Below are 23,375 nucleotides of genomic sequence, written 5' to 3' on the forward strand. Positions count from 1 at the left end.
AATAATAATAATAATAATAATAATAATAATAATAATAATAATAATAATAAATAACCAGGCGTGTTGGCGCATACCTTTGATCCCAGCACTCAGGGAGGCAGAGGCAAGAGACTCTGAGTTGGAGGCCAGCCTGGTCTACAGAGCAAGTCCAGGACAGCCAGGGCTGCACAGAGAAACCTTGTCCTGAAAAGCAAAACCAAGCCTGTTGTGGTGGCACACGCCTTTCATCCCAACAGGCAGGTGACGGGGTCACACAAATCTCTGAGTATTTTCAGGAGAAGCTGATGCTTTGTAGAAAGACCCTGATTTGAGCGACACCTTTAATCCCAGCACTCAGGAGGCAGGTGGATCTCTGAGTTTGAGGCCAGCCTGGGCTACAAATTGAGTCCAGGACAGAAAAACCCTGTCTCAAAAAAAAAAAAAAAAAAAAAAATCCTGTTTCAAAAGCCAGTTTAAAAAAGACAAGAGAGAAAGAAAAGAACACACGGCACAGTATTTGGGTCCTCTCCCACTCCTCTTCCATGCAGCTCTGGGCCTGTGAACAGCCATTTCCATCACGAATTCTTGGCGTGGTGGTGAGCCCTTCATTCAGTTCAGCTCCCTCCTGACTTTTTCCTAGTGTTTCCATGTGGGGCCTGTTCCTGTGGAAAAGAGTGCCTGTTTTAGAAATATGTTCACCAACCACCTTCCTCCTGGGTGGTCCAGTCACCCAGGGCCTAGCCTCAAGCTCGGCTAAAACAGACCCTTATCTCACCATGTGCTCATAAACGGTGGGTGGTGGCACATGGCCACAGTTCTGAGTGTTCGGTGCTGGGACTGGAACTCAGGACCATTAGTATGGGAGGAAAGAACTGGTCTATCCTGGGCCTCTGCCCAGCCCTTCACTGGGGGATTCTAGGTAGAGGTTCCACCACAGACTCCCTCTTAGTGTTCTTTTTACTGCTTTGAGACAGGGTCTCATGTAGGCAAGGTTGACCTTGAGCTGCTGTTCTCCATCTTCAGGGTGCTAGAACAACAGGCTGTGCCACCATATTCGTTATCTGTGAAGCTGGGGATGGAACCAGGGTTTCATGCATGTGGACAAGCCCGCTCCTCACTAAGCAAGCTTCAGCCTTCAGAGTAACTTTTCAAAAATACTTTATTGGGCTGGATAGGGTGGCACACACTTTTAATCCTTGCACTCAGGAGGCAGAGGTATAATTTCTGTGAATACAAGGCCAGCCCGGTTTACAAAGTGACAGTGAGGACTACACAGAGACCCTGTTTCACTCAGGGTGCTGAGGCAGGCGGGTCTCTGTGGGTTCACGGCCAGCGTGGTGTACAGAGTGAGTCCAGGACAGCCAGGGCTATATAGAGAGATACTAAAACAGCAACATCGAAAATCCACAAGCTTTTGTTTATTTTTGTTTTTCCAGACAGAGTTTCTCTGTGTAGCCCTGACTGTCCTGGGCTCATTCTGTAGACCAGGCTGGCCGTGAACTCACAGAGGTCCACCTGCCTCTGCCTCCAGAGCGCTGAAATTAATGGTGTGCACCATCTTGTCTGGCGTCCAAAAGTTGTTTTGTTTTTTTAAATGGGCCCAGAGAGCCACCATGTCTGGCATCCAAGAGTATTTTTGGGGCTAGAGAAATTTTTGTCGTTTGTATGTGTAACTGTGGATGACATGCCAGGGAGCTTGAGTGGCGGTCGGAGAATAAATACAGGAGTCAGCCCTCTCCTTCTACCGTCACCTGGATTCCGGGGTCAGTCTGCAGGTCATCAGGCTTGTGGTGGAAACAATTTGGCCTGTTCAGCCATCTAGATGGTTGTAAATTAAAAAAAAAAAAAAAGGCGTTTTTAGGTAGAATTCACCTCTTACACAAGTTAGCTGTGAGATTAAAATCTTCCCTCTTCAGAAATATCGCTGTGCTGGGGAGAGAGACACAGCACTGCCAGGAAGTCACTTCCTCTCTCTGGACCCCTTCCTCTGGACATTGCCTATCATGGAGTCCCATAGCTTGCGGTCTTTTGTATCTGGGTTTCTCTAAGCACTCTGTAGTGTCGCAGCCTGTGACTGAGGAGGAAGGGCTGAACTGTGTCTGTCTAGCCAGGGATCACCACTCTGCTGACTCCTAGGAAACACAGACCCAGGTACTGGGGGCCTGCTTGTCCCCCCAGAACTACACAGCTGGTGCCCGGGGAGCTGGTGCCCGGGGAGCTGGTGCACATTTCTGGATATCCCTGGTAAAGCAGACCAATTTCTCCGGCTTCAACAGGCAGCTGTGGCTCTGAGTCTGCGAGAACCTATCTTGGATCTTACAAGGAGTGGTAGGCTTGGGTGGCCTTCCCTCCAGGCCTGGAGGTGGGGTGACAAATAGGCTGTTCTGAATCACAGGTGGGGGTGGGTGGGTGACAGGAGGGTGGAGACTTCTAAACAAGGTCATGGACAGTTAGGAAAGGACTCTGCTGTTACTGGCTTCCATCTTGGTGGCCAATAGGGACTGGCAGGGGTGCAGAGGAGACCTGGAACTTCTGAGAAGCCCCTTCCTGAATCTAAAAAAATTTTGTTTTTACAAACATCTGTTTATTTTGTGACTCTGGGCTCATGCACTGCAGCACGCTGGCAGTGGGCAGACAACCTGTGGGACTGGCTCCCTCTTCTACTGAGCTCAGGCCTGGCTTGCTCGCTGTGCCTCTCCACTGCCCTGGGCCTTGCTGGAGTCCTGAGGCTGGAAGGTTGAGAGCCTGGCTCTTCCCTTCAGTGAATCTCCCCAGACCCAGACGGAAATTCGGAAGTGGTCCCTAAATAACACTCACGAACATATAATTTAATTTGGAGAGTCTATGCAGTCCTGGCTGTCCTGGAACTCCTCATGTAGGTCAGGCTGGCCTTGAACTCACAAAGCACCTCCTGCATCTGCCAAGGAGTGCTGGAATTATAGGCATGCGCCACTACTTCAGGCTAAATAATATATTTATATATATATATAATATATATATTATAGTTTATTTACTGTTTATACAATATCCTGTCTGCATGTGAGCTACACACAGGTGAGCCACCAGGGCAGAAGGGCATCAGATCTCATAGATGGTTGTGAGCCACCATGTGGTTGCTGGGACTTGAACTCGGGGCCTTTGGAAAAACAGCCAGTGCTCTTAACTTCTGAGCCATCTCCCCAGCCCAAACAATATATTTTTTAAAAGAAACACAGTATTTATAATTCACACACACAAGCAACTGGGTGTGGTAGCCCAGGCTAGTCATGTCAGGTTTCTGAGACAGGAGGGTCTCAGACTTCAAGCTTCCTTTCTAGGTCCCTAGTGACATTGACAACAGGGCAGAGCTCTTGATGATTAGCACTGTTGAAGGCCTGTGTTCCCACTCCAGCAAGGCAAACAAACAAACAAGAACTAACAACCACAGAGTGTTTCCACAGTGGAGACACTGGCCTTGTTTTCCCTTTAACAGAGAAATAAACTGAGGCCTGTCCCTAAGTTCCTTGTATTGTTCTGAGTTTCACTTGGCCCTGGCTCTGAGGGCCCCTCACCCCTGCCTCTACAGGGGAGTATCACTTTCCCTGGTAACAAGCAGGCTAGTGTGCCTCTTAGACAAAGGCCAGGTGAGGTATCCCTCCTCACCTCAATCATTCATGAAGACAGCAGCTGGCAAGGCTGGGGTGGGCGCTGGGCAGGCAGGAGACAAAGTTAGGCCAGCCATGCAGGGTAAATAAATAACACAGCAGCCTGGGGCATCTTCACCAACAGGTGTTCTGCACGGGGACAGGGAAATTGTAAAATGGCTGGTCTCTAAGCTCTGGTTCTTCCAAAAGCCAGCCCCACCTAAGGCAGAGGACACCTAAGCCTCTGGTGACCTGGGGTGCAGGTTCCTAAGATGGGCTCTTTTGCAGGGACGGAAGGCCACTCACAACCTTGAGATGGTTTATTGTGACCAGTAGTGGCCTCCGAAAAGATATACCCATGTTCTGATCCCCAGAGCCCATGAATGTGGCTTGGGGCTGCAGATAGGAATCAGTAGTGAGCACTGTCTAGGCGGGTGGGGGAGGGTTCCATCCCTAGCAACTGCAGAGACTATAGATGCAATCAGGGTCCTAAAACAGAAATTATCCAGGTGGGATTAGTAAAGGGAAGACTTGGGAGAAGGCAGTGTGAAGACAGAGGAACAAACGAACACGAACACACACACACACACACACACAAGCCCTGAGGAGCTCCAGAGTCTGGGAGAGGCAGGAAAGACACTTCCTTTGTAAAGCTGGGTCTCAGACTTCTGGGCTCCAGAAGAAGCAGTCCAGTGTCAGGGGCTGCGTTACAACAGCAATACAAACTGTTAATCCATTTTAAAAATGCTTTGGCCTCACTGGGAATGGAAGCCAGGGCTCCGGCATGCCAACCCCCCAGGCTCTAACTGAGGAATTCTACGCAGGGACCCCACCCCTGAGTCAGGTCTCCTGGCCTCTTGGTAAAGTTCTCTAACCTGGTCTTGAGCTCGCTCTTGCTAGACATAATGACCTAGACCTGTCATTCCATCACTCAGGGACCTGAAACAGGAGGATCATTGCAGGCTTGAGGCCAGCTGAGATATGAATTCTAGGACAACCTGGGTCACACAGTTGAGATCTTGTCTCAAAAAAAAAAAAAAAAATCCTAGCTGGGCATAGTGGCAGACACTTTGATCCCAGCACCCCAGAAGCAGAAACAGGTGGATCTCTGAATTCAGAGGCCAGTCTGGTCTATAAATTGAGTTTCAGGACAGCCAGGGCTAAGCTGAAAGACCCTATCTTGAAAAACAAAAACGAAACCCAAAAACCCACACTGTACTTGAACTTGCAATCTTCCTGCTGGAATGACAAGCTTGGCCTTCTCACACTTTATTTCTAGTTGGATAAAGGGTCTCCCTGGGCAGCCCGGTGTGGTAGCACATGCTTGTAATCCCAACACTCAGGGAGGCAGAGGCCCACTACTTGGGGCCAGTTTAGGCTTCCCTCAACTGTTCTGGACCCTGCTTCCTGACCACTGGGGCCAGTTATGGAAGATTTGTACTGGATGTCCTTAATGCATAGGATCCCCTAAGACCAAGGTGAAATGGCTGAAGCTATGTCCCGGGCTTCCTCCTGACTTTGTGGCTGCGTCTCTGCAGTGAGGGTTTGAGCTGCTGAGCTGCTGCCTACTTTGGAGCCTGGGTCCAGGGGCACTGTTTTCCTGTATGCTGGTATGAAGGCTCTGGGTTAAGATTTAAGGAAGCCAGGGGCTTGAGGTGAACCTGCCCCAGGAAACTGCTGTGAAAAGTCCCTGAGGCAGGGCTTGAAAGAGGGAGTCATGGGGGTTAGAGAACCTTCCCCACTGAGGACTACTGGAGCTCTGATTAGAAACCAGACAGGCGGAGTTGAAGGTGAACAAGGCCATTCAAGAGTTCTGGGAGGGCTCTGAAGTGGTTTTCAACACACTCTGCTAGTGTAGACCTGTGGTTAGAGATCAGCAGTCTCCACCTTCACTGTCGGCAGCCCAAGCAGGTTGGCTTCGGAGGGTGAGGCCCATGCTTGGCACCAGCCACCCACATAGAGAACAAAGACCGGCAGCCAAACTTGGTCCTGATGGTCCAGGCAGGCCATGATGGAGTCCCAGAGGGCTCAAATCCTACTCCTTGTTGTGGGGCTTTTTCTAAATCCGCAGGACCGTCCTGATTAGTGATTCTGAGCCTTCAAGCTAGCTGCTCTGTCGGCTGGCTGGGCCTGAAAAGACCTCACTCCCGGCGTGGCCTCCGTGGAAATCGGCAGCCGTCCCTAATCCAGCCTGGAATCCTCTGGCACGAGGCCCGCGTTGGGGCTCCAAGGCTGTTGGGCCCCAGGCCAGGCCTGCAAGAAACCAGCGTGGTTGGCAGGCCCCTTCCACCCCTGCGCCCAGGACCACAGAAAAAGGAGGCCGCGTGCAGGGCTCACCTCCCATGCAGGGGGAGGAGAAACTTTTCCCTTTGCCTGGGCTTCTTTGGCAGATAAGCATGCCGACAAAAATCCGAATAGTTTGCGTCTTTGGGCGCCTTACCAAAGGCGCCAGGATCTGTTTGCAGCCTGCACTAGGCTCTGGAGAAGCCGTCCCGGTCCCTTAGGACAGGAATCCTGGCTCCTGGGCTATCGGCTTTGAGTGTTCTCCTGGGGTGGAGGTACATGGAGGTGGAGGGCGGGGTTCTGTTCTTCCTGTGGATTTTGCTGCTCCCGGGTCTATTTGTGGGGCATGCAACTGGAAACCTTATGGCCTCGGATTCCCCAACTACAGGCAGAGCCGGCCACACTGCGGTCCGTTTCCTCAGTTTCCCCATTTCTGCAACAGTGGTGGAACTTGGCTGATGTGGACCAGACAAAAGACGGAAAGATTCGTAATCAAGTCGCGACTGAGTCTGCGAAGCACGTGGCCCCCGTACCGCTGCTATCTAGTCCAGGAAAAACTCGGCTTAAAGTCGAAGTTCTGGCCACGTGACCGCAAGGAAGCTGGGGCAATTAGGGGTTTCCTGCCCGGTTCTAAGATGGCGACGCACCTCGCTTTGCCCTCACGGTGGGGTCCAACAACTTCCATTGCCCGCTTGCAATATGGAGGCAGCCTCCTGCAAGCACACTGCAGTGCACCTGACCCGCCACGTACCCACTCTCAAGATGGTGGCCCACGGGCTGGACAAGGCCTCGCTCATTGGCTCAAATGCCATCACGTGACCTCACTCATGCACGCCCTCCCCCTCCCCCACAGGCCGTTTCCGTTTTACGCTTTGACTGACGGCCGTTTAGCCCAGTAGCCGTCTCCTGTCTGCCTGCGTTTCGGCCTTGGAGTAACATTCTGGCCAATGGGAGGCCTTGGCGGGGAGAGGCGGGGTTCGCCACGCCCCCAGACCGCGGCGGGAGCCAATGGGTATCGCGCGCGGGGGACGTGTGCGGGCGTCTCCGCCATCTTGTGAGTCTATAACTCCGAGCCGTTGGGTCGGTTCCTGCTATTCCTGCGCCTCCGCTCCGTCCCCCGCGGGTCTGCTCTGTGTGCCATGGACGGGTGAGTAGTGCCGCGCCCCTCGCCCGCCGCTCTCTCGGTGCCGCGTCCTAGCCCTCGCTGCCGTTCTTCGGGGGCTTTTTCCCTTCGCCGGCCCCGCCATTCGCGGCGGCGCGCGTGCGTGGCCTCGATCCGCGTGGCGTGCTCGGAACCTCAGGCGCCTGAGGCCCGCAAGGAACCCGGTTGCTTTAGGGCGGCCGCACTCCTGCTTCGTCCCCCCTCAGCCCTCTCGCCCGGCGCACTTCCGGTGCCCGCGCGCCTCGCCCGGCGCGGCCCGGCGCCCCCTCCCCGCCCTCGCGTGCACGCGCGCCTCCCCGGCGAGGCGCGCTCCCTGGAAGCGGCGCGGCGGCCTGCGGCCCTTCCCTTTCCCCGTCCTCCGCCTGGGGCCGGCCCTCCGCGCGCCCAGGAAGCGTGTGCCTCCGCGGCGCTCGCGCCTGGCAGAGGCGCGCGCCCCGCAGCGCGTGCGTGCGTGGGCTTCTGCCGAGGGCGCGCGCCCTTCCCGCCTCGGGGGAGGTGTCCGGGGGACGCCGGCGGAGGAGCGGTGGGTCGGGTTCGGTTCGATCGCCCGCGTGCGCGCCCGCCTGGCATCCGGGCCTCCTGCGCGCTTCCGGGAGATGCCGCTCCGCTCGGCAACTTTTTGTTTGTAGTTTGGGGTTTGTTTTGGAGACAGGATCGCACTGTGGCCCAGGCTGGTCCCAAACCCAGGGGTCGCTTGCCGCTGCCTCCCGAGTGTTGGGACTAAAGGCTTGCGTCATCAGGCCCCGACTTTTTCCTTGAAACTTCTTGTTTGCGTGTTTGGAGACAGACTGACCTTGAATTCCTGGTTCTCCCACCTTAGCCTCCCCAGTGCTGTGAGTCACCAGCCCTAGTAAGCAGCTTTTCTTTTTTTGTTTTAAGACTTAATTCTGGAAAGTAGTTAGCATAGCTTCAAGCACAGTACCCACGGCAGTCCTCCTGCCTCTCAGCCTTCTGAGTGCTGAGGTGACAGGCAAGAGACTCCATTTACTGCGTTTTAGCAACTTACTAAGACTTTTTGATCCGGGTGTGGTGGTGCACACACTTAATCCTGGCAGAGACAGGCAGGTCTCCGTGAGTCCCAGGGCAGTGCTGTGTAGAGAAACTCTGTCCCAGAAAGAGTCTTTGAAGACACTACATCAAGTAGGGAGGTATCCAGCAGGGGACAGTGTCACACATGCACACCCCAGCCACCGCTCCTGGTGGAATCCCTTCACTAGGCAGTCCCCCTGAGAGTCGCTTGGGAACCTGGCCAGCCATGACAGCCTTGCTGCCCGTAAGCAGGCTAGGTGCAGCCGGTTAGGCAGTGTGCAGTCACGAGGGGTTGGGGTTGATCAGTAACCTAGGTATATCAGGGCAGCTGTCTGTTGGTTTGTAAATGGTAACAAGGCCACTTTGACTGCCATCAGCAGGCTGGCCCTGGAGCTCCCAGCCCCCACTCAGGAAGCACTGTTCTTGGGTTGTTGCCTTGACTTGAATTTCATTCTCCCAGCATTGTAGGATGCCCACGACTTGATCACTGGTATACTTTTAAAAAATTGGACCTCTTGATGTGTTCAAAGGCATAATCTTGGTCCCTGTGACAGAGGGAGGGGCTCCAAGGACAATGATGGCCCCCTTTCAAGTTGAGTCTCAGTGGGTGGATCACTTCCTACCCTTCCCAGCTGGACTTGCAGAGGTCCCTACAGCCCACAGTACTGATACCTATTTTTCTTTTTACAGCATCGTCCCAGACATAGCAGTCGGTACAAAGGTAGGTGTCTATAGCTTGGCATTGCACCCCTTCCCTGCCGGAGGAGTCAATGTTAAAGTCTTGTGTCCTGCAGGGTGGCTGTCCAGGATAGCACAGATGCACACTCATGCCTTCTCCTTAAGCCTTATGGGAGCCTATGACCCTTTTGGGGGTGTCTGGTGATCCTGGCTCTGTGCTGACCTCTTTCCAGCTGGTTTTGCCTTGCCCTGCCCCGCAGCCTTCATTGAACTAAGCAGTGGGTTCAGGCCATTGGGCACCTACTTGGTGTTCCCTCTGTGGGTCTGGCTTGAAAGAGTAGGGCATGTTCTAAGGTGAAGCCAGGCAGAGTTGCCATCTGTTGGTGTCGTCTTGTTTGTTGAGTGCTGGTCTCAGCCGTTCACCCCGGGACTCTAGTGACTTCTGCCTCAGCTTCCTGAGTAGCTGGGGAGACAGCAAGCATACCACAGCTCCACTGGGGCTTGGGGAGTCCTGGAGCTGAAAGGGCTGCAGAGTCCTCAGCCTTGCAATGACAGGTCTCTCTGTGTTGAATTGCTTTTGTTGTGGTAGGAGTTGGCAGAATTGCCTATTAAGCTATAGTGGGTAGCAAGTAGTCTGCTGTTATGGAGTTCTCCCTCAAAGGCCTTGAAGGTGGCCTGAGGGTCCACCTCAGCTGCTGCTGCTAGCTGACTTGCTACCAATCTGCTGTCTGGACTAGTTTCATTCTTTCCAGAGCTTTGGTCTCCACCTTCCTGCCTGCTGATCATCCCTCAGATAAGCCTGCGTGCTAGGCGATAAAGGAGAAGGAATTGCACTTGGGCCCAGGCCTGCAGGTGACAGGCTATGTCTAGGCAAAGCTGCCGCTGACTTGGATTGCCCTGTGGCTACTTGTCTGCACAAAACTCAGTTCTAGCTAGCCACAGAGGTCATACTGGACAAGTAAGGAACAGGGAGCTCTGGATGGATAAATAGGCCAGTACTTCTTTACTGCGCCGGGATTGCAAATGGGTTGGGATCATCACCATAGCAGGCCTTTGGGAAGGTGCACTGACCAGTGGCTCTCTTGTGCTGTGCTATTACATGCCTTTGTCTACTGACCTGCTTGAGGCTGTTGGCCTAGGTGGCTGGACTTTTCCTGTGGCAGTCATGGGCTTCTGGGCTTCTATGGGGAAGACTGTTAGTTAGGGCTCTGGAAGTGTGCCAGGAACAGAGCTGCAGGAAGTACTGCTCCCCCATCCCCCAAGCCCAGACGGAAGCCTCCTCCCACTAAGGTCAGTACTAGGGACCTCCTGGGTGAGTGGTTACCAGCAGGAAGTGACTTCCTGCAGCTCAAGAGCATGGACTTGAGGCCCTGAGCTTTGCATGTCAAGAGTCTTGCCCACCATGCTGGACAAGGCTAAGCCCCCTTAGCAGCCCTTGGTCTGGAGACATTAGTGTGGTTATACCTTCTTGAGCTGCTCAGGAGTTGGTAGGAAGCTACAGGTGGGTGTAGATCATGAGAGTCCTAGGGTTCCCCTTTCCATGTAGGGAGAAGAGTGGGAATGGAGGTGATGGCCTCTATGGGCTCTAGACCTGCCTGTAGGCTTACAGTGGGTCCCCTGGGCCTTCCATCACCAGTCATTATTGGAAGATGAAGACCACTGCCCTTGATCCTGTGGGTGGGCTTCCCGGGTTAGGGTAGTGTTAGATTGGGTAGCGGAGGATCCCTGCTGGGTAGATAAATAGACTGCTCCTCATCCAAACCAAGATGAAAGAAGATATGGATGAGGTGGTCCCGAGTCCCTGGGTGTCTGGCTTCAGAGTCTGGCTGGCTGGTGGTAGATAGCAGAGAGCTCTGGGGAGGCGTCTCCGTTGCTGTCCTGGTGAATCTGGATCCGTGGTTCCCAGGGATTGGGTCTGCCAAACTGAGCTAAAAACATTGCTCCTGGAGAGGAGGAGTCCTTACAATGGGGCTAGCTTAGGAGTTCCCCAGGGAGCTACTTTCACTACTGGATGGTCCTACTTACTCTAGGGTACTGTCATACTCCTGGAGTATGACCAGGACACCAGGGCTGGGGCAACAGAGTGCTGGCCTTTGTTTCTCCGGAAGCTGCCAGTAGCTCTGCCAGGAGGGTACCCAAGGCTGGCAGCTGAGTACTTTGGGCAGACGACTGCCGGCAGGGCCCTCCCACATGGCTGCTGGCAAAGGGCTGTTATACCCTGAATGCCATTTTCTTTGGCATATTTAAGCCTTTACCTTCCTTCCACCAACCTGTTAACCCTAGTTAAGAGATTAGTGGGAGTGGGAAGAGGAGGTGCTGACCATTTTACTTCTCCAAGTTGTCCGTCCCCCACCTTCATCTCTGAACTGCCATACCTCTTTTCTGGGCTTTCCTGACCAGATTCCTCTCCCTGCTGAATGAATCAGTTACCAGCTGTGGACAACTAAAGCCCAAACTAAAATCCCACACTTGGGATAAAAACAAAACCAAACGTTTACATGACATAAGTGAGTTTTTAAAGAGATCAAAACCTCCATTACACAGGGCCCCAGTGATCAGTGAAGGCAGCTAGTAGTGAACACTGAGGCCACAGGCCTCAATGAGACATTGTGTGTGTCCCTGGAGGGGATGGGTACCCAGGAAGGTAGGAAAGGAGGGATCATGCTCTGGAGCTGAGGGTCCATGCTCTCTTCCCAGCGGGGATCCGACGAGCTCTTCTCCACGTGTGTCAGCAACGGCCCCTTCATCATGAGCAGCTCAGCCTCAGCAGGTTAGTGCTCTAGGGAATCCTGCCTTGGGAACTGGAGGGCGGGATAGGGGTCAGAGCAGGGGCTGGCCAGAGGTGGGGAGGGGGCCTGCAGCCTCCCAAATGCACCTGTGCCTTTTCAGCCAATGGAAACGACAGCAAGAAGTTCAAGGGTGACAACAGGAGCACAGGGGTCCCTTCCAGAGTCATCCATGTCCGCAAGTTACCTGGTGATGTCACCGAGGGAGAGGTCATCTCCCTGGGGCTGCCCTTTGGGAAGGTCACCAACCTCCTTATGCTGAAGGGGAAGAACCAGGCCTTCATTGAAATGAACACAGAGGAGGCCGCCAACACCATGGTCAACTACTACACCTCAGTGGCGCCTGTGCTGCGAGGACAGCCCATCTACATCCAGTTCTCCAACCACAAGGAGCTCAAAACTGACAGCTCTCCCAACCAGGCAGTGCGTGTACAAGGCAGGCGGGTGGGTGGCCTGGCTCCCTGTCTCAGCTCTGGGTTGCAGCTCATGGTGGTTTCTCCACAGCGCGCCCAGGCGGCCCTGCAGGCCGTGAACTCTGTGCAGTCTGGAAACCTGGCCTTGGCTGCCTCCGCCGCTGCTGTGGACGCGGGAATGGCAATGGCAGGCCAGAGCCCAGTGCTCAGGATCATTGTGGAAAACCTCTTCTACCCAGTGACCTTGGACGTGCTGCACCAGGTGAGTGGGTGCATGACCGGCACCAGGCATCTGGGTCCCCACAGGCCCTCAGCTATAGCTCACAGAGCTCTCTCTTGCAGATCTTCTCTAAGTTTGGCACAGTCCTGAAGATAATCACATTCACCAAGAACAACCAGTTCCAGGCGCTGCTTCAGTATGCGGACCCTGTGAGCGCCCAGCATGCCAAGTTGGTGAGTAGGACTTCCTGGGTTGGGCAGTCTTGTGCCTGGCACATACTCACCTTTGTGTCCCCATAGTCACTGGATGGCCAGAACATCTATAATGCGTGCTGCACGCTACGAATCGACTTCTCCAAGCTTACCAGCCTCAATGTCAAGTACAACAACGACAAGAGCAGAGACTACACCCGGCCTGACCTACCCTCTGGAGACAGCCAGCCTTCGCTGGATCAGACAATGGCGGCAGCCTTTGGTAAGATGCTGTACTGAGACCCACCAAATGAGTGGGGTGGGACAGGCCACCTAGCTGTCAGGGCACCCTGGAACTGCACAGCCCAGCCACTCAGCTGCCCTGCCCGTGCCTGGCCCAGCCGTGAGGTGAGGTGCAGTGATTAGTGTCTGTTTGTTTCCAGGTGCGCCCGGCATAATGTCAGCCTCTCCGTATGCAGGAGCCGGGTTCCCTCCTACCTTTGCCATCCCTCAGGCCGCAGGTATTCATGCTCATCCTGACCCCAGTGCCTGCATGTCCACACAACCCCACAGCTGTCCATAGACCGGGATGCCACTGGCCCCGAGTGTCAGCTCGCAGGCCCCCTCCTGGGGAGAGGGGAAGGGGCCTCCAGCAGCGTTCGCAGGCAGCTAGGGCAGGGTAGTCTCAGGCAGGGCCGGGCCAGGTGCCCTGTGCTGGCAGGGCCAACAAGCCACTAATCATGGAGTCTTTGGTCTGGTTCCCTTCAAGCACCTCGGGCGAGGACGAGGACGCAGTGTCCCTAGTAGATTGAATTTAATGGCCTGGTAAGCAAGTGGCCTCCAGGGCTGAGGAGCATGGGCCTCAGGCCTCTGCGTGCCGCCCGAGCCTGCATGGAGGAATGTGCGCCGCATGCGTGCACAGCCAGATACCTGGCAGGCCCTGCTTGCGGAGGGCCCGTGTTGACCAGAGCTTTTGTGCTGTTGGGCGCATGCAGTCTGATCACACTGCCCATGGTGTCAGGCAGTGTGTGCCTCTTGGGCAGGCCGTAGCCAGTCGATTCCTTTTGGCTATATGTGCGAGAAGAATGTGCCTGGCTCCTCTTGGTGCAGCCAACAGGCCTCATATCTACACTGCCTTCCTTTGCAGGTCTCTCCGTCCCTAATGTCCACGGAGCCCTGGCCCCTCTGGCCATACCATCTGCCGCTGCTGCCGCCGCAGCTGGCCGCATTGCCATTCCAGGCCTGGCAGGTGCTGGGAATTCCGTCCTTTTGGTCAGCAACCTGAACCCTGAGGTATGTGGGTGTTGCTTTTCTCTGCCTGTACCTGGAGTGGTGGGGTGCTGGCTGAACACAGGTCCTGGGGGGTGCACTGGATGGCAGGCAGGGCCTCTGGGTGACCCAGGCCCTGTGGGCACAGGCGTTCTGCCCTCTGTCTGCTGCTGTTGGCCTCCGTTCCTTCCCAGCTGCTCTGAGGTCTTCTGTTTTCCTCTCAGCTCCATTCGCACCCCGGCCCTCAGTGCTCAGAGCCGTGGTGTTTTTCCTTGCTGTACAAGACAGACTGAGTTAGTTTGGGGCATGGCGAGGAGGCCTGGGAGTGCCCGTTGGAAGGGAGGTGGCTCAGGCCAGTGCGGCCAGCTTGTCTCTGGCTGGGGCTTTAGAGAGCCCAGGTGGCCCTTGAGGCTCAGCATCGCCTTTCCAGGAGCTAGTGCATGGCAGTGCCTCAGGCTGCTCTGCTCCTGTAGCTCCAGTCCGCCCTGCTGCAGCCAGGTGACTCCAGCTGTCCTGAGCTCCGTGTCCACCACCTGGGAACTAACAGGCTCCACTCCTTTCCTCAGTCCTTAGTCTCCGCCGCAGTGCTGGCCACGGTCCTCCAGCCTGTGTGCAGTGCTTCTCCTCACGTGTGAGTGTACGCGTGTGTGCCTGTGTGTGTGTGTGCGCGTTTGCGTGCGAGTGGAACACTGCCTTGTTTTCCTACGTATTTACTGACCTGTGTTTTGCTACTTTTTTCTTTCCTCCCCTCCCCTCCCAATTTTTTTTTCTTGCCTGATCCGGAATTTCTTTGCCAACTGACTGCACGGTTCTTCTGCTTCCTGTTGTTGCTTGAAACAAACAAAACATAAATCAATAAAAACAAAACTCCCCTCTCAAACCCGCTCTCCGGAAACCAACCTGCCCTTGAATATTAACATCCTGACAACTTCATCATCATGAACCTGCTCGCCTGCGGGGACTGTCTTCCTCGTGGACGATTGGCACTCGCCCCCTTGACCTCTCCCTCTCCCTGTCCCCTGCTGCCTTCCTCTGCTGTCTCTAAAGAGAGTCACACCCCAAAGCCTCTTTATTCTCTTCGGTATGTTATTCTCACTTTTATTATCTTGATTTTTCGTTTAATTGGTTATTTGACACCCTGCGATGTACTATTTGAGTTTGTGTTTGGCCTTCTGCCTCGGTTCGTGGTTTGCTTCCGGTTTGCCGATTGTACTGAGTAGACACGCATGGTTACCACCCTGCATGCTTCCAGAGCTAAGCGTGTCAGTAGCATGTGAACGTGGCTGTTCTGACAACTGTCTGGAGTCAGAGGCTGCCGAGTGCAGCGCCCGTTAGCAGGCCTTGGGCTGAGACACAGGCTCCCGGTGCCTACTAAGCAAACCTGGCCCGCTGGGAACGTGAGGGGTGGGCAGTGGGTGGGAGGGGAGGTTGGGAGGCGGCAGCTCAGACCCTGTCCTTGGGTTTCAAGGCGTCTACGGTGATGTGCAGCGGGTGAAGATCTTGTTTAACAAGAAGGAGAATGCGCTCGTGCAGATGGCGGATGGCAGCCAGGCCCAGCTGGGTGAGAGCCACTGCCGGCTGGGGCTGGGGCTGGGGCTTTGGCCGCCCCTGGGAGTGGGAGCCAGTGGGCGTGGGTTCTGCTGCTCATGTGTTTGCCACCCTTTGCCCAGCCATGAGCCACCTGAATGGGCACAAGCTACATGGGAAGGCAGTGCGTATCACACTTTCAAAGCATCAGAGTGTGCAGCTGCCTCGTGAGGGCCAGGAGGACCAGGGCCTGACCAAGGACTATGGCAGTTCACCTCTGCACCGTTTCAAGAAGCCAGGCTCCAAGAATTTCCAGAACATCTTTCCACCCTCAGCCACCCTGCACCTCTCCAACATCCCGTAAGTCGACCACAGGGCAGCTTGTCCTGTGAGCCCAAAGAGCTCCTAATCCTCCCCTTCCCCACAGCCCATCAGGGCCCAGGATGTGTGTGGGCCCCAGCCAAATGCCTTCTGTTCTCCTGTAGGCCCTCTGTGTCAGAGGATGAACTCAAGAAGCTCTTCTCCAGCAACGGTGGTGTGGTCAAAGGCTTCAAGTTCTTCCAGTGAGTGCAGCCCTGCCCTTCACCCTTCACCCACAGCCATACCCCAACTCTCCTGACCAACCCCCTCTCCTCACCCTGCAGGAAGGACCGCAAGATGGCACTGATCCAGATGGGCTCTGTGGAGGAGGCCATGCACGCACTGATCGACCTGCACAACCATGACCTGGGCGAGAACCACCACCTGCGTGTGTCCTTCTCCAAATCCACCATCTAGGTGCCCTTGGGCCTGCGACAGCTTCCACCATTCCAGAAAAGCCACTTTAAAAAGCAGCTGAAGTGACCTTACAGACCAGAGATTTTATTTTTTTAAAGAGAGATCAGTTTACCTGTTTTTAAAAAAATTAAATCTAGCCCACCTTGCCGTGGCAGATGACTTGGACCACAGAGGCCCAGTCAGGCCCGGCACCATGCCTTTGAGGGGCTCAGGCATGAGGCCACAGCGGTGCCCCAAACACAGCCGCTTTCTGTGCCTTACAAAACCAGCATGCCTTGTGGCCGCACACCCACCCTCTAAGGCCACCAGTCTCTAGACCTGTGTGTAGGTGAGCCAGGTGGCCTGCACCATGGGCTCCCCATGCTGAACAGGAGCTGGGGCCACCACCCCCACCCTTATAATCAAGTGACATGATTCTCCCATGTCCCTGGCCAGCCCAGAGGGCCCAGGCCATCCTCAGCTGCCGAGCCTCATGTGACCTTTGTATTCTATTATTCTGTGTGGTCGCAGACACCTGTGCCTAGCAATATTTCCACTCGACCAAATACCCGAATCTTTTTCCATTTATATGCAAGAGATAGAGTTTTAAGTAACTTTTTATAGCAGCGATGGTATGTGTGTACTCTAAGCTTCTGTGTTCCCTGCGCTCTTACCTTGCTTCCTGGTGACCAACTTGCAGGTGGGCCCAGGCCAGTGCTTCCTCCACCTAGAGAAAAAGCTCTGAGACCAGTGGGTTCCTACCTTCAAATTTTGGACCAAAGTTTTTGTTTTCTGCCCGCCTCTGACTAGGCCCAGTTGAGGGGCTGACCTCTAGGCCTTACTACCCCTCCCGGAAGCGCGCCTCCATCCTAGCCTGCCTCTGTGGGAGGGTCTCCCTGGACCTCGGTTCTGTGAAGGAACAGCAAGAGTGTAAATATTTATGATTTTTATACCTGTGGGGCTGAGGCGGTGCGGCAGTTTTTTTATGGTGACAGATGTATATTTTGGTAACAACTACAGGCTCAGTATTGTCCTGGGGCCAGCCCTGGCCACATTCCACCCCATCCCAGATGGTGTATTGGGGGGAGTTTCCATTAAAGCAGTTTTATAACCTGTGCCTTCCCTGAGCCCTTCATTCTGAGCTGTAGAGGTGTGGGCCAGGCTGGGCCTGGCCTCAATAAACGCCTGTGTCTTGTGCTTCTGCCTGTCATTGGGGATGGTGGACCCTTTGGCGAAGGGTGTATGGTGCTGGAAGCACAGCCCTCCTGAGCTAACTAAGTACCACAGAAGGAGCGAGGCCTCCCTCACCCTGTGTTGGCCTCCACCGGAAGCACCATCCAGACAACAAGATTAGTCACCATCAGCCTTTTTATTGGTGCCATAGACACCCCAGTCCTTTCCAGCCCTCCACACTTTGCCAGGTTTAGTCCTGGTACCTTCGAGCCTGCATCCTCCTGTAGTAGCTTTCGGCCTCCGGCTCCACTTTTTCCCCCAGCCCGCCCACCTGCCTCCTCAGGGTGGATTCCTGGCTCCCTGCACCCAGGGCCCCCTCACTTGCACCCGGTGGTGGCAGACCCTCCCCAGTGGCCAGGTTCACCGTGGCCACAGCTCCAAACCGGGGCTCCTCCTGGTCCACCTCACTCACTGGAGACCCCGGGCCCATCCCAGGTTTGCAGCTGCCTCTGAAGCCACGGGCCAGGTCCCCCAGCTCATAACCACCCTCGCCCTCCAGCACTTTGGCCTTCCACTCCCAGGGTGTGCTGCCAGCAGACAGGTGCACCACTGGGTGGTGCGGCGCGTGCGCGTCAATGGTGACGATGCTGGCAGAGTCCCGGTCCGACGGGGAGCGGTACTGTGAGGAATCAGAGCTGGCACTGGAGGATGAGGCTGTCTCGGCCTTGGGACCCCCTGCCGCCTTGGACATGGCGATGACCTGTAGTAGCCTTGGTGGGTTGGCTACCCGTGGCTGGGATGGAGCCACAGCCACCGGGGCCCCACCCTTCTCAGCCACAGACAGCCACTTGGCCCTCACTGAGCCGCTCTTGGGTGACAGGCCAGCTGCAGCCTGTACTCCTTCCTCGGGGATGTGCACAAGGGGCTGGGGCCCCGGCCTCGGAGGCAGGATGACCCGGGGCCCCAGCCCTGGCCGAGCCTGGACGGTGGGGTACAGTGAGGGTGGCACAGGGCCTTCCTCCTCGTCCTCCTCCTCCTCCTCTTCTTCCTCCTCCTCCTCTTCCTCCTCCTCCTCCGCCATGGGCTCCGCTGGGGCCCGCAGGTGCACAGGGCTAGCCTCGTCAGGCAGCCCCAGGCCACGGCCCTCCAGGGACTTCTGTTTCCACTCACTGATCAGCTGCTTGGAGCGGGAGGCGTCGAGGGGTACGTGGATGGTCATGTGACGCCGTGCAGGGTCGTCCAGTGAGGGCGTGCTGACTCGGGGCAGTGTGTTGCTGAAGGTGACCATGCCCTCCTTGCCCATGGGGCTTCGTGGAGCTAGCAGGTCCACGTCCACGCTGGCTCTCTTCAGGCTGCCAAGAGATGTCTTCTCTCGAGCCACAGGCCGAGGCATCGCCTCTAGCCTCCCGGGAGGGCCCAGCTCATCTGTGCTGACAGACTTATTCTGCTGGTACATGGACTCATGGCCCCGCTGTGTCAGCGCTCGGAGGGCGTCCTTGGCAGGAGCTGGGGTAGGCACCTTCTCTGTAGGTGGTGCCTGGAAGTTGCCCACAGCGTGGCAGGCCTAGGGATGAGAAGGGCTGGCATGAAGTCTGTTATCCAGCAGGAGACCATGCCTGCAGGCCACAGGGAGGCAGCAGCGTCCTATGGCTGACAGGATTTTGCTCCTCCTTGAGAGGAGCCTCCTTCCCTCAGACCTCAGGCCACGAACAGGGGGCCCTGGGCTGGGCTGCCCACTCAGCTGCCCTGCTCAAATTCCTTTGGTGGGGCAGCCTCCTCCCTCAACCCGCCTCTTCAGGCCCCACCCTTACCAGGTAGGCAGCAATGCCAGCACCAATAAGGAAGCCAGCATAGACGTCCACAGGGTGGCTGCGGTACTGGGTTATCTGTGTGAGACCGCAGACTCCAGCAGCAATGGCAAAGGCGAACACAAGGATGGGCTTGAGCAGCTTTGTGGTATCCGAAATGACTGAATTGAAGTACATCTGGCCAACAGGTGGGCAGGGTCAGGCTGTAGTTACTGTCCAAGGGTGGACACAGGGCACAGCATTGGGGGCCATCACTCACCGACACATAGACGGCAGCAAAGGCCGACAGAGTGGCATGCTGGGATGGGAAGGTCTTCCTACAAGAGGTACAGTGTCAGCCCTGCCGGTCTGGAAGCAGCCGCTCCGAGCCTTAGTTTCTCCACTAGAGTAGGGGCTACAGTCCGGCTTACCGTGCCGACAGGATGGCATGGGTATCGTGGCCCGAACAGATGTCCTGTGTGATGTAAGGGTTCGCCTCACAGGAAGTGCCCAGCAGGGTGTAATTGGGTTTGCAGACGGTTAGGAAGAAAGGCGTGTGGTAGCCGGTGGCCAGCTGGATGACGTCCGTCACCAGAGCCGTGGCACACAGGCCAAACACGTGCACACCTGAGGGCGAGAGGGCCAGGCCAGGGGGAGGGAGCAGGGGCGGGAGGGGTGTCCCCCCCAAAGCCCCTGTACTCCATTACCCCCGTGAATGGACATCAGGGCAGGATGAGGGAACCCCACAGCCACTCACCCACAAAGCGCACGGTTCGCCGGAGGAACGAGTTGAAGTTGCAGCCGCCCGCATTGATGCTGCCCTCTGTGCCCCACAGCCGGGACTGCAGGCAATAGACCACGCCCTCACCGACCATGATCTGGACCCCCCGGGACAGGCGAGTCAGGCGGGGTCACAGTGCAAGACCCAACACCTGGGGCCCGCCCTGGCACAGCTAACTCACGGAGGCTGCAGGCGCTGCGAAGGCCAGGCTCAGCAGCATGAGCAGTGGGATCAGCTCTTCATTAGTCTCCACATAGGGCATGGACAGTGAGCGGTCGTAGCACTGAAAGCCCACCTTGGCCGGCTTGAACAGGTCAGTCAGCTCCAGGAAGTACAAGGACACAATGGAGGAAGCCACGATGGGCAGCTGGGGACAGACAGTAGCCGTGGTCACTGTCCGTACCACTGGAGGCTTACCATGACCCACAGATTCACACACCAATTTCTGCAGCCCAGCTGCACAGCAAGAAGGAAGAACCATTCCATATCTAGGAAACGGTTCAGCCACACAAAGACTTTGTCAGCAATCAGATCCCATCTGCCACCCACCCACCCATCCGTCTAGCCATTATCCACCCATTGATCTACCACCCATCCACCCACCCATCCATCCACCCATCCATCCACCCACCCATCTACTCATCCATCCACCCACCCACCCATCCACCCACCTATCCACTCATCCACCCACATGCCCACCCACCCACCCACTCATCCATCCATCTAACCATCCACTCATCCATCCATTCACCCATCCATCCATCCACTCACCCATCCACCCACCCATCCACCCACCCATCTATCCATCCATCTACCCATCCACTCATCCATCCATTCACCCATCCATCCATCCACCCACCCATCCACCTATCCATCCATCCATCCATCCATCCATCCATCCATCCACCCATCCATCTATCCATCCATCCATCTATCCATCCACCCATCCACCAACCCATCTATCCACCCATCCATCCATCCATCCATCCATCCACCCATCCACCAACCCATAGCCTTCTCCTTCCTCATCCCCTTTACCAGGCTATGGCCCTTGGCCAGTCCTTCCTGCCAGCCTTCCTCAGAGCAGCTCTGCTAGTGACATCTCCATGTCCTTCCTCCATCACCCATCCATCCTCTATGCAGCCTCAAATGGCAGCCAGCCACAGAATTCCCTCACTCAGGCCCTAGTCCTGCCAACCAGGTGTATGCCCCCTCCACCCTAGTGTATGATGCCAGAGTCACTGCCCCTTCCAAAGAATAGGGAGCCACAGCTCCTGAAAGCGGAGCCCTTGGGGCTCAGGCAGGGAAATGACTGTCTGTCGCTGAAGGCACCTGAAAGCACCTGAAAGCGTGGCCTGAGGGAGCTGTGTCAATGCCAAAGGAACGTCTAGTTTATTTATTCATCGTATAGCATCTCCTGTCCCAGGCTAGCCTCAAACTCAATATGTAGCTGAGGATAGCCCTGAACTCCTGATCCTCTTGCTTCCACCTCCTGAGTGCTGGCGTGACAGCTATGGGCAGTCATCCTCAGCTAAAGGAGCGCTATAGATCTTACTGGCACTTACAAGGTGCAAGTAAGATGAGTGAAATGAACCGGGCGTGGTGGCGCATGCCTATAATCCCAGCACTAGGAGAGGCAGAGGCAGGTGGGTCACTGTGAGTTCCAGTCCAGCCTGGTCCAGTCCAGGACAGCCAAGGCTACACAGTGAAACCCTGACTCAAAACAAACAAACAAACAAACAAACAAACAAAAAAGATGAATAAAATGGTGACATGTTCCTGGGGTCTGTTGTGTGCCCCAATTTCCTAAGCTATAAAGCAGGAATGGATACAGTTGTGTGGTGTTTGGTGGCACATAGCTTTAGTCTCAGGCGGGTGGATCTCTGTGAAGTGGAGGCCAGCCTGGTCTACAGGTTCCGGGCCAACCAGGGCTATGGTGTCTAAAATTTTTGGACCCTCTGCCCAAAAAGTTAAAAAAAAAGTAAAATTGTGTTGGTCAAAGATGAGGGTTAGGTGTGTAGCAAACTGGAAGGGTCCAGAGAGGCAGACTGCAATCGACAGCAAAGTGTGGTCAGGGCAGCCAGCCAGGGGCTGGAGGGGAGGAACAGCACTCGAAAGCGCTGCCTGCTCTTCCGCAGGAGCAGGGTTCAGTTCCCAGCACCCACACGGCAGGCAGCTCATAGCCTTCTGTGCCTCCAGTTCAGTGTCCTCTTCTGGCCTCTGCCGGTTCCTGAATGCATGTGTGCTGCTCATGGCAAACAGCCATCAACACAAATAAAAATGAGGCCGTCAGGACCAGGTGGTGGTGGCCTTTAATCCCAGCACTCAGGAACACAGAGGCAAGGCCAGCCAGGGCTACATGCTGAGACCTGTTTCAGTAAATAAATACGAAGCCCGGGCTTGGGGCCGGGGCTCAGTGTTAAAAGGGGAAGCAGGAGGATCAATCAGGTGTTCAAGGCAGGCCAGCTTCAGCTCCATAGAGAATTTGAGGGCTGTCTGGGTTATCTCAGCGTATGAAGTATATGATGGCGTCAACCACACAAATGAAACTTTTGTTTTACGCTGTCTTTCAGCGTTCAGCAAGTTAGATAAAGACTTAACCATAGACTTTAAAAACATCTCATTCAGGGCGCTGTCCCACAGAGGTAGGGGGTTGTGCCCAGCCAGTGTCAGGAGACAAATTCCCCCCTCCCCCTTCTCTCTCTCTATAATACAGGCACTCACTATGCAGCTGACCTACATAGTCCAGGCTGGCCTTGAACTCCGGGTATTGGGATTAAAGGTACGTGCCATCACCTCCTAACTCAATTAACACTCATCTCTCTCTCTCTCTCTCTCTCTCTCTCTGTGTGTGTGTGTGTGTGTGTGTGTCTGTAGGTCAGAGACAATGTGGGAATTAGTTCTATCTTTCCATTATGTGGCTCCCAGGGTTGATCGTGCTGACAGGCTTGCCTGGGTGAGCCTTCACCAGAGCTGTCGAGCTGTCAGCCCCTAAATACCTGTTTCCATGTAAGCGTTTCCATTTATAGGGTCGTGGTGCTGTGGCCCTGACAGAAGGGAACAAGCATCTGTAGATAAAGCGGCAGCCGGGTGAAAACAGCCTTAGGCCACATTTCGGGTACGATATGCTGCTCGCGCACGGTACCAGGTGCCAATGTGTGCAAACACAGCAGAGTGAGGCAAACTCTGCACTTCTTTCCACCTGGAATGGTGGTTCACGCCTGCCTGCCGACCTAGGACTTGAAAGGCTGAGGCAGAAGAATGGCTCTGAGTTCTGGATCACTCTGGGCTACTTCAGGAGAATCAGCCTCAAAGGAAACACAGCAATGCCAGGTGCTGTTGGCACACACCTTTGACCCCAGCCCTCTGGAGCAGAGGCAGGCTCAAGGCCAGCCTGGTCTACATAGTGAGTTTCAGGACAGCCAGGGCTACACAGAGAAACCCTGACATGCACGTGGACACACATACAAAATAAATATTTAAAAAAAACAACAACAACAGAGGAAGCCGGGCATGATGGGCACGCCTTTAATCCCAGCATTCAGGGAGGCAGAGGCAGGTGGATCTCTAAGTTCGAGGCCAGCCTGGTCTACAAAGCGAGTCCAGGACAGCCAGGGCTACACAGAGAAACCCTGTTTCGGAAGAGGAAGAGGAAGAGGAAGAGGAAGAGGAAGAGGAAGAGGAAGAGGAAGAGGAAGAAGAAGAAGAAGAAGAAGAA

General features: G+C 55.3%; 2 protein-coding genes across 4 annotated transcripts in view; one reads left to right on the plus strand and one right to left on the minus strand.

Annotated features, from left to right (window-relative positions):
- The first annotated feature begins 6,921 nt into the window (after positions 1–6,921).
- Positions 6,922–17,113, plus strand: Ptbp1 (polypyrimidine tract binding protein 1). Of its 2 annotated transcripts, XM_055607741.1 has the most exons (14): positions 6,922–7,032; positions 8,767–8,797; positions 11,452–11,524; positions 11,644–11,963; positions 12,045–12,215; positions 12,296–12,406; positions 12,473–12,647; positions 12,808–12,885; positions 13,512–13,657; positions 14,681–14,714; positions 15,102–15,194; positions 15,304–15,520; positions 15,646–15,723; positions 15,805–17,113. In XM_055607741.1, exons 1-14 carry the CDS (start codon positions 7,025–7,027, stop codon positions 15,935–15,937), a joined length of 1,668 nt encoding a protein of 555 aa, XP_055463716.1. In that variant the 5' UTR covers positions 6,922–7,024; the 3' UTR covers positions 15,938–17,113. The 2 variants fall into 2 exon arrangements, with proteins under 2 accessions (XP_055463716.1, XP_055463717.1); XM_055607742.1 differs by lacking the exon at positions 12,808–12,885.
- Positions 17,114–17,266: 153 nt separating this feature from the next.
- Plppr3 (phospholipid phosphatase related 3) overlaps positions 17,267–23,375 on the minus strand; it is an 8,142-nt gene continuing 2,033 nt past the window's right edge. Inside the window, exons 2-7 of one of the 2 annotated variants that reach the window (XM_055607740.1) lie at positions 19,839–20,024; positions 19,634–19,718; positions 19,308–19,503; positions 19,157–19,214; positions 18,901–19,074; positions 17,267–18,653 (exon numbers count right to left, since the gene is read on the minus strand). In XM_055607740.1, the coding sequence (XP_055463715.1) occupies positions 17,340–18,653; positions 18,901–19,074; positions 19,157–19,214; positions 19,308–19,503; positions 19,634–19,718; positions 19,839–20,024 (2,013 nt within the window). In that variant the 3' untranslated portion in view covers positions 17,267–17,339. Of the gene's footprint in view, positions 18,654–18,900; positions 19,075–19,156; positions 19,215–19,307; positions 19,504–19,633; positions 19,755–19,838; positions 20,025–23,375 lie in introns of both variants that reach the window. The other variant, XM_055607739.1, reaches the window with a different exon arrangement.

This window comes from Psammomys obesus, unplaced genomic scaffold (genome assembly GCF_907164565.1).
Source record: "Psammomys obesus unplaced genomic scaffold, mPsaObe1.curated_primary_1811, whole genome shotgun sequence".
Classification (NCBI taxonomy): Eukaryota; Metazoa; Chordata; class Mammalia; order Rodentia; family Muridae; genus Psammomys; species Psammomys obesus.

Coding starts and splice junctions, on each gene's coding strand:
- Ptbp1 (XM_055607741.1), top strand. Junction 11,525..11,643: donor GAGCAGCTCAGCCTCAGCAG/GTTAGTGCTCTA, acceptor GTGCCTTTTCAG/CCAATGGAAACGACAGCAAG. Junction 15,521..15,645: donor CTGCACCTCTCCAACATCCC/GTAAGTCGACCA, acceptor GTTCTCCTGTAG/GCCCTCTGTGTCAGAGGATG.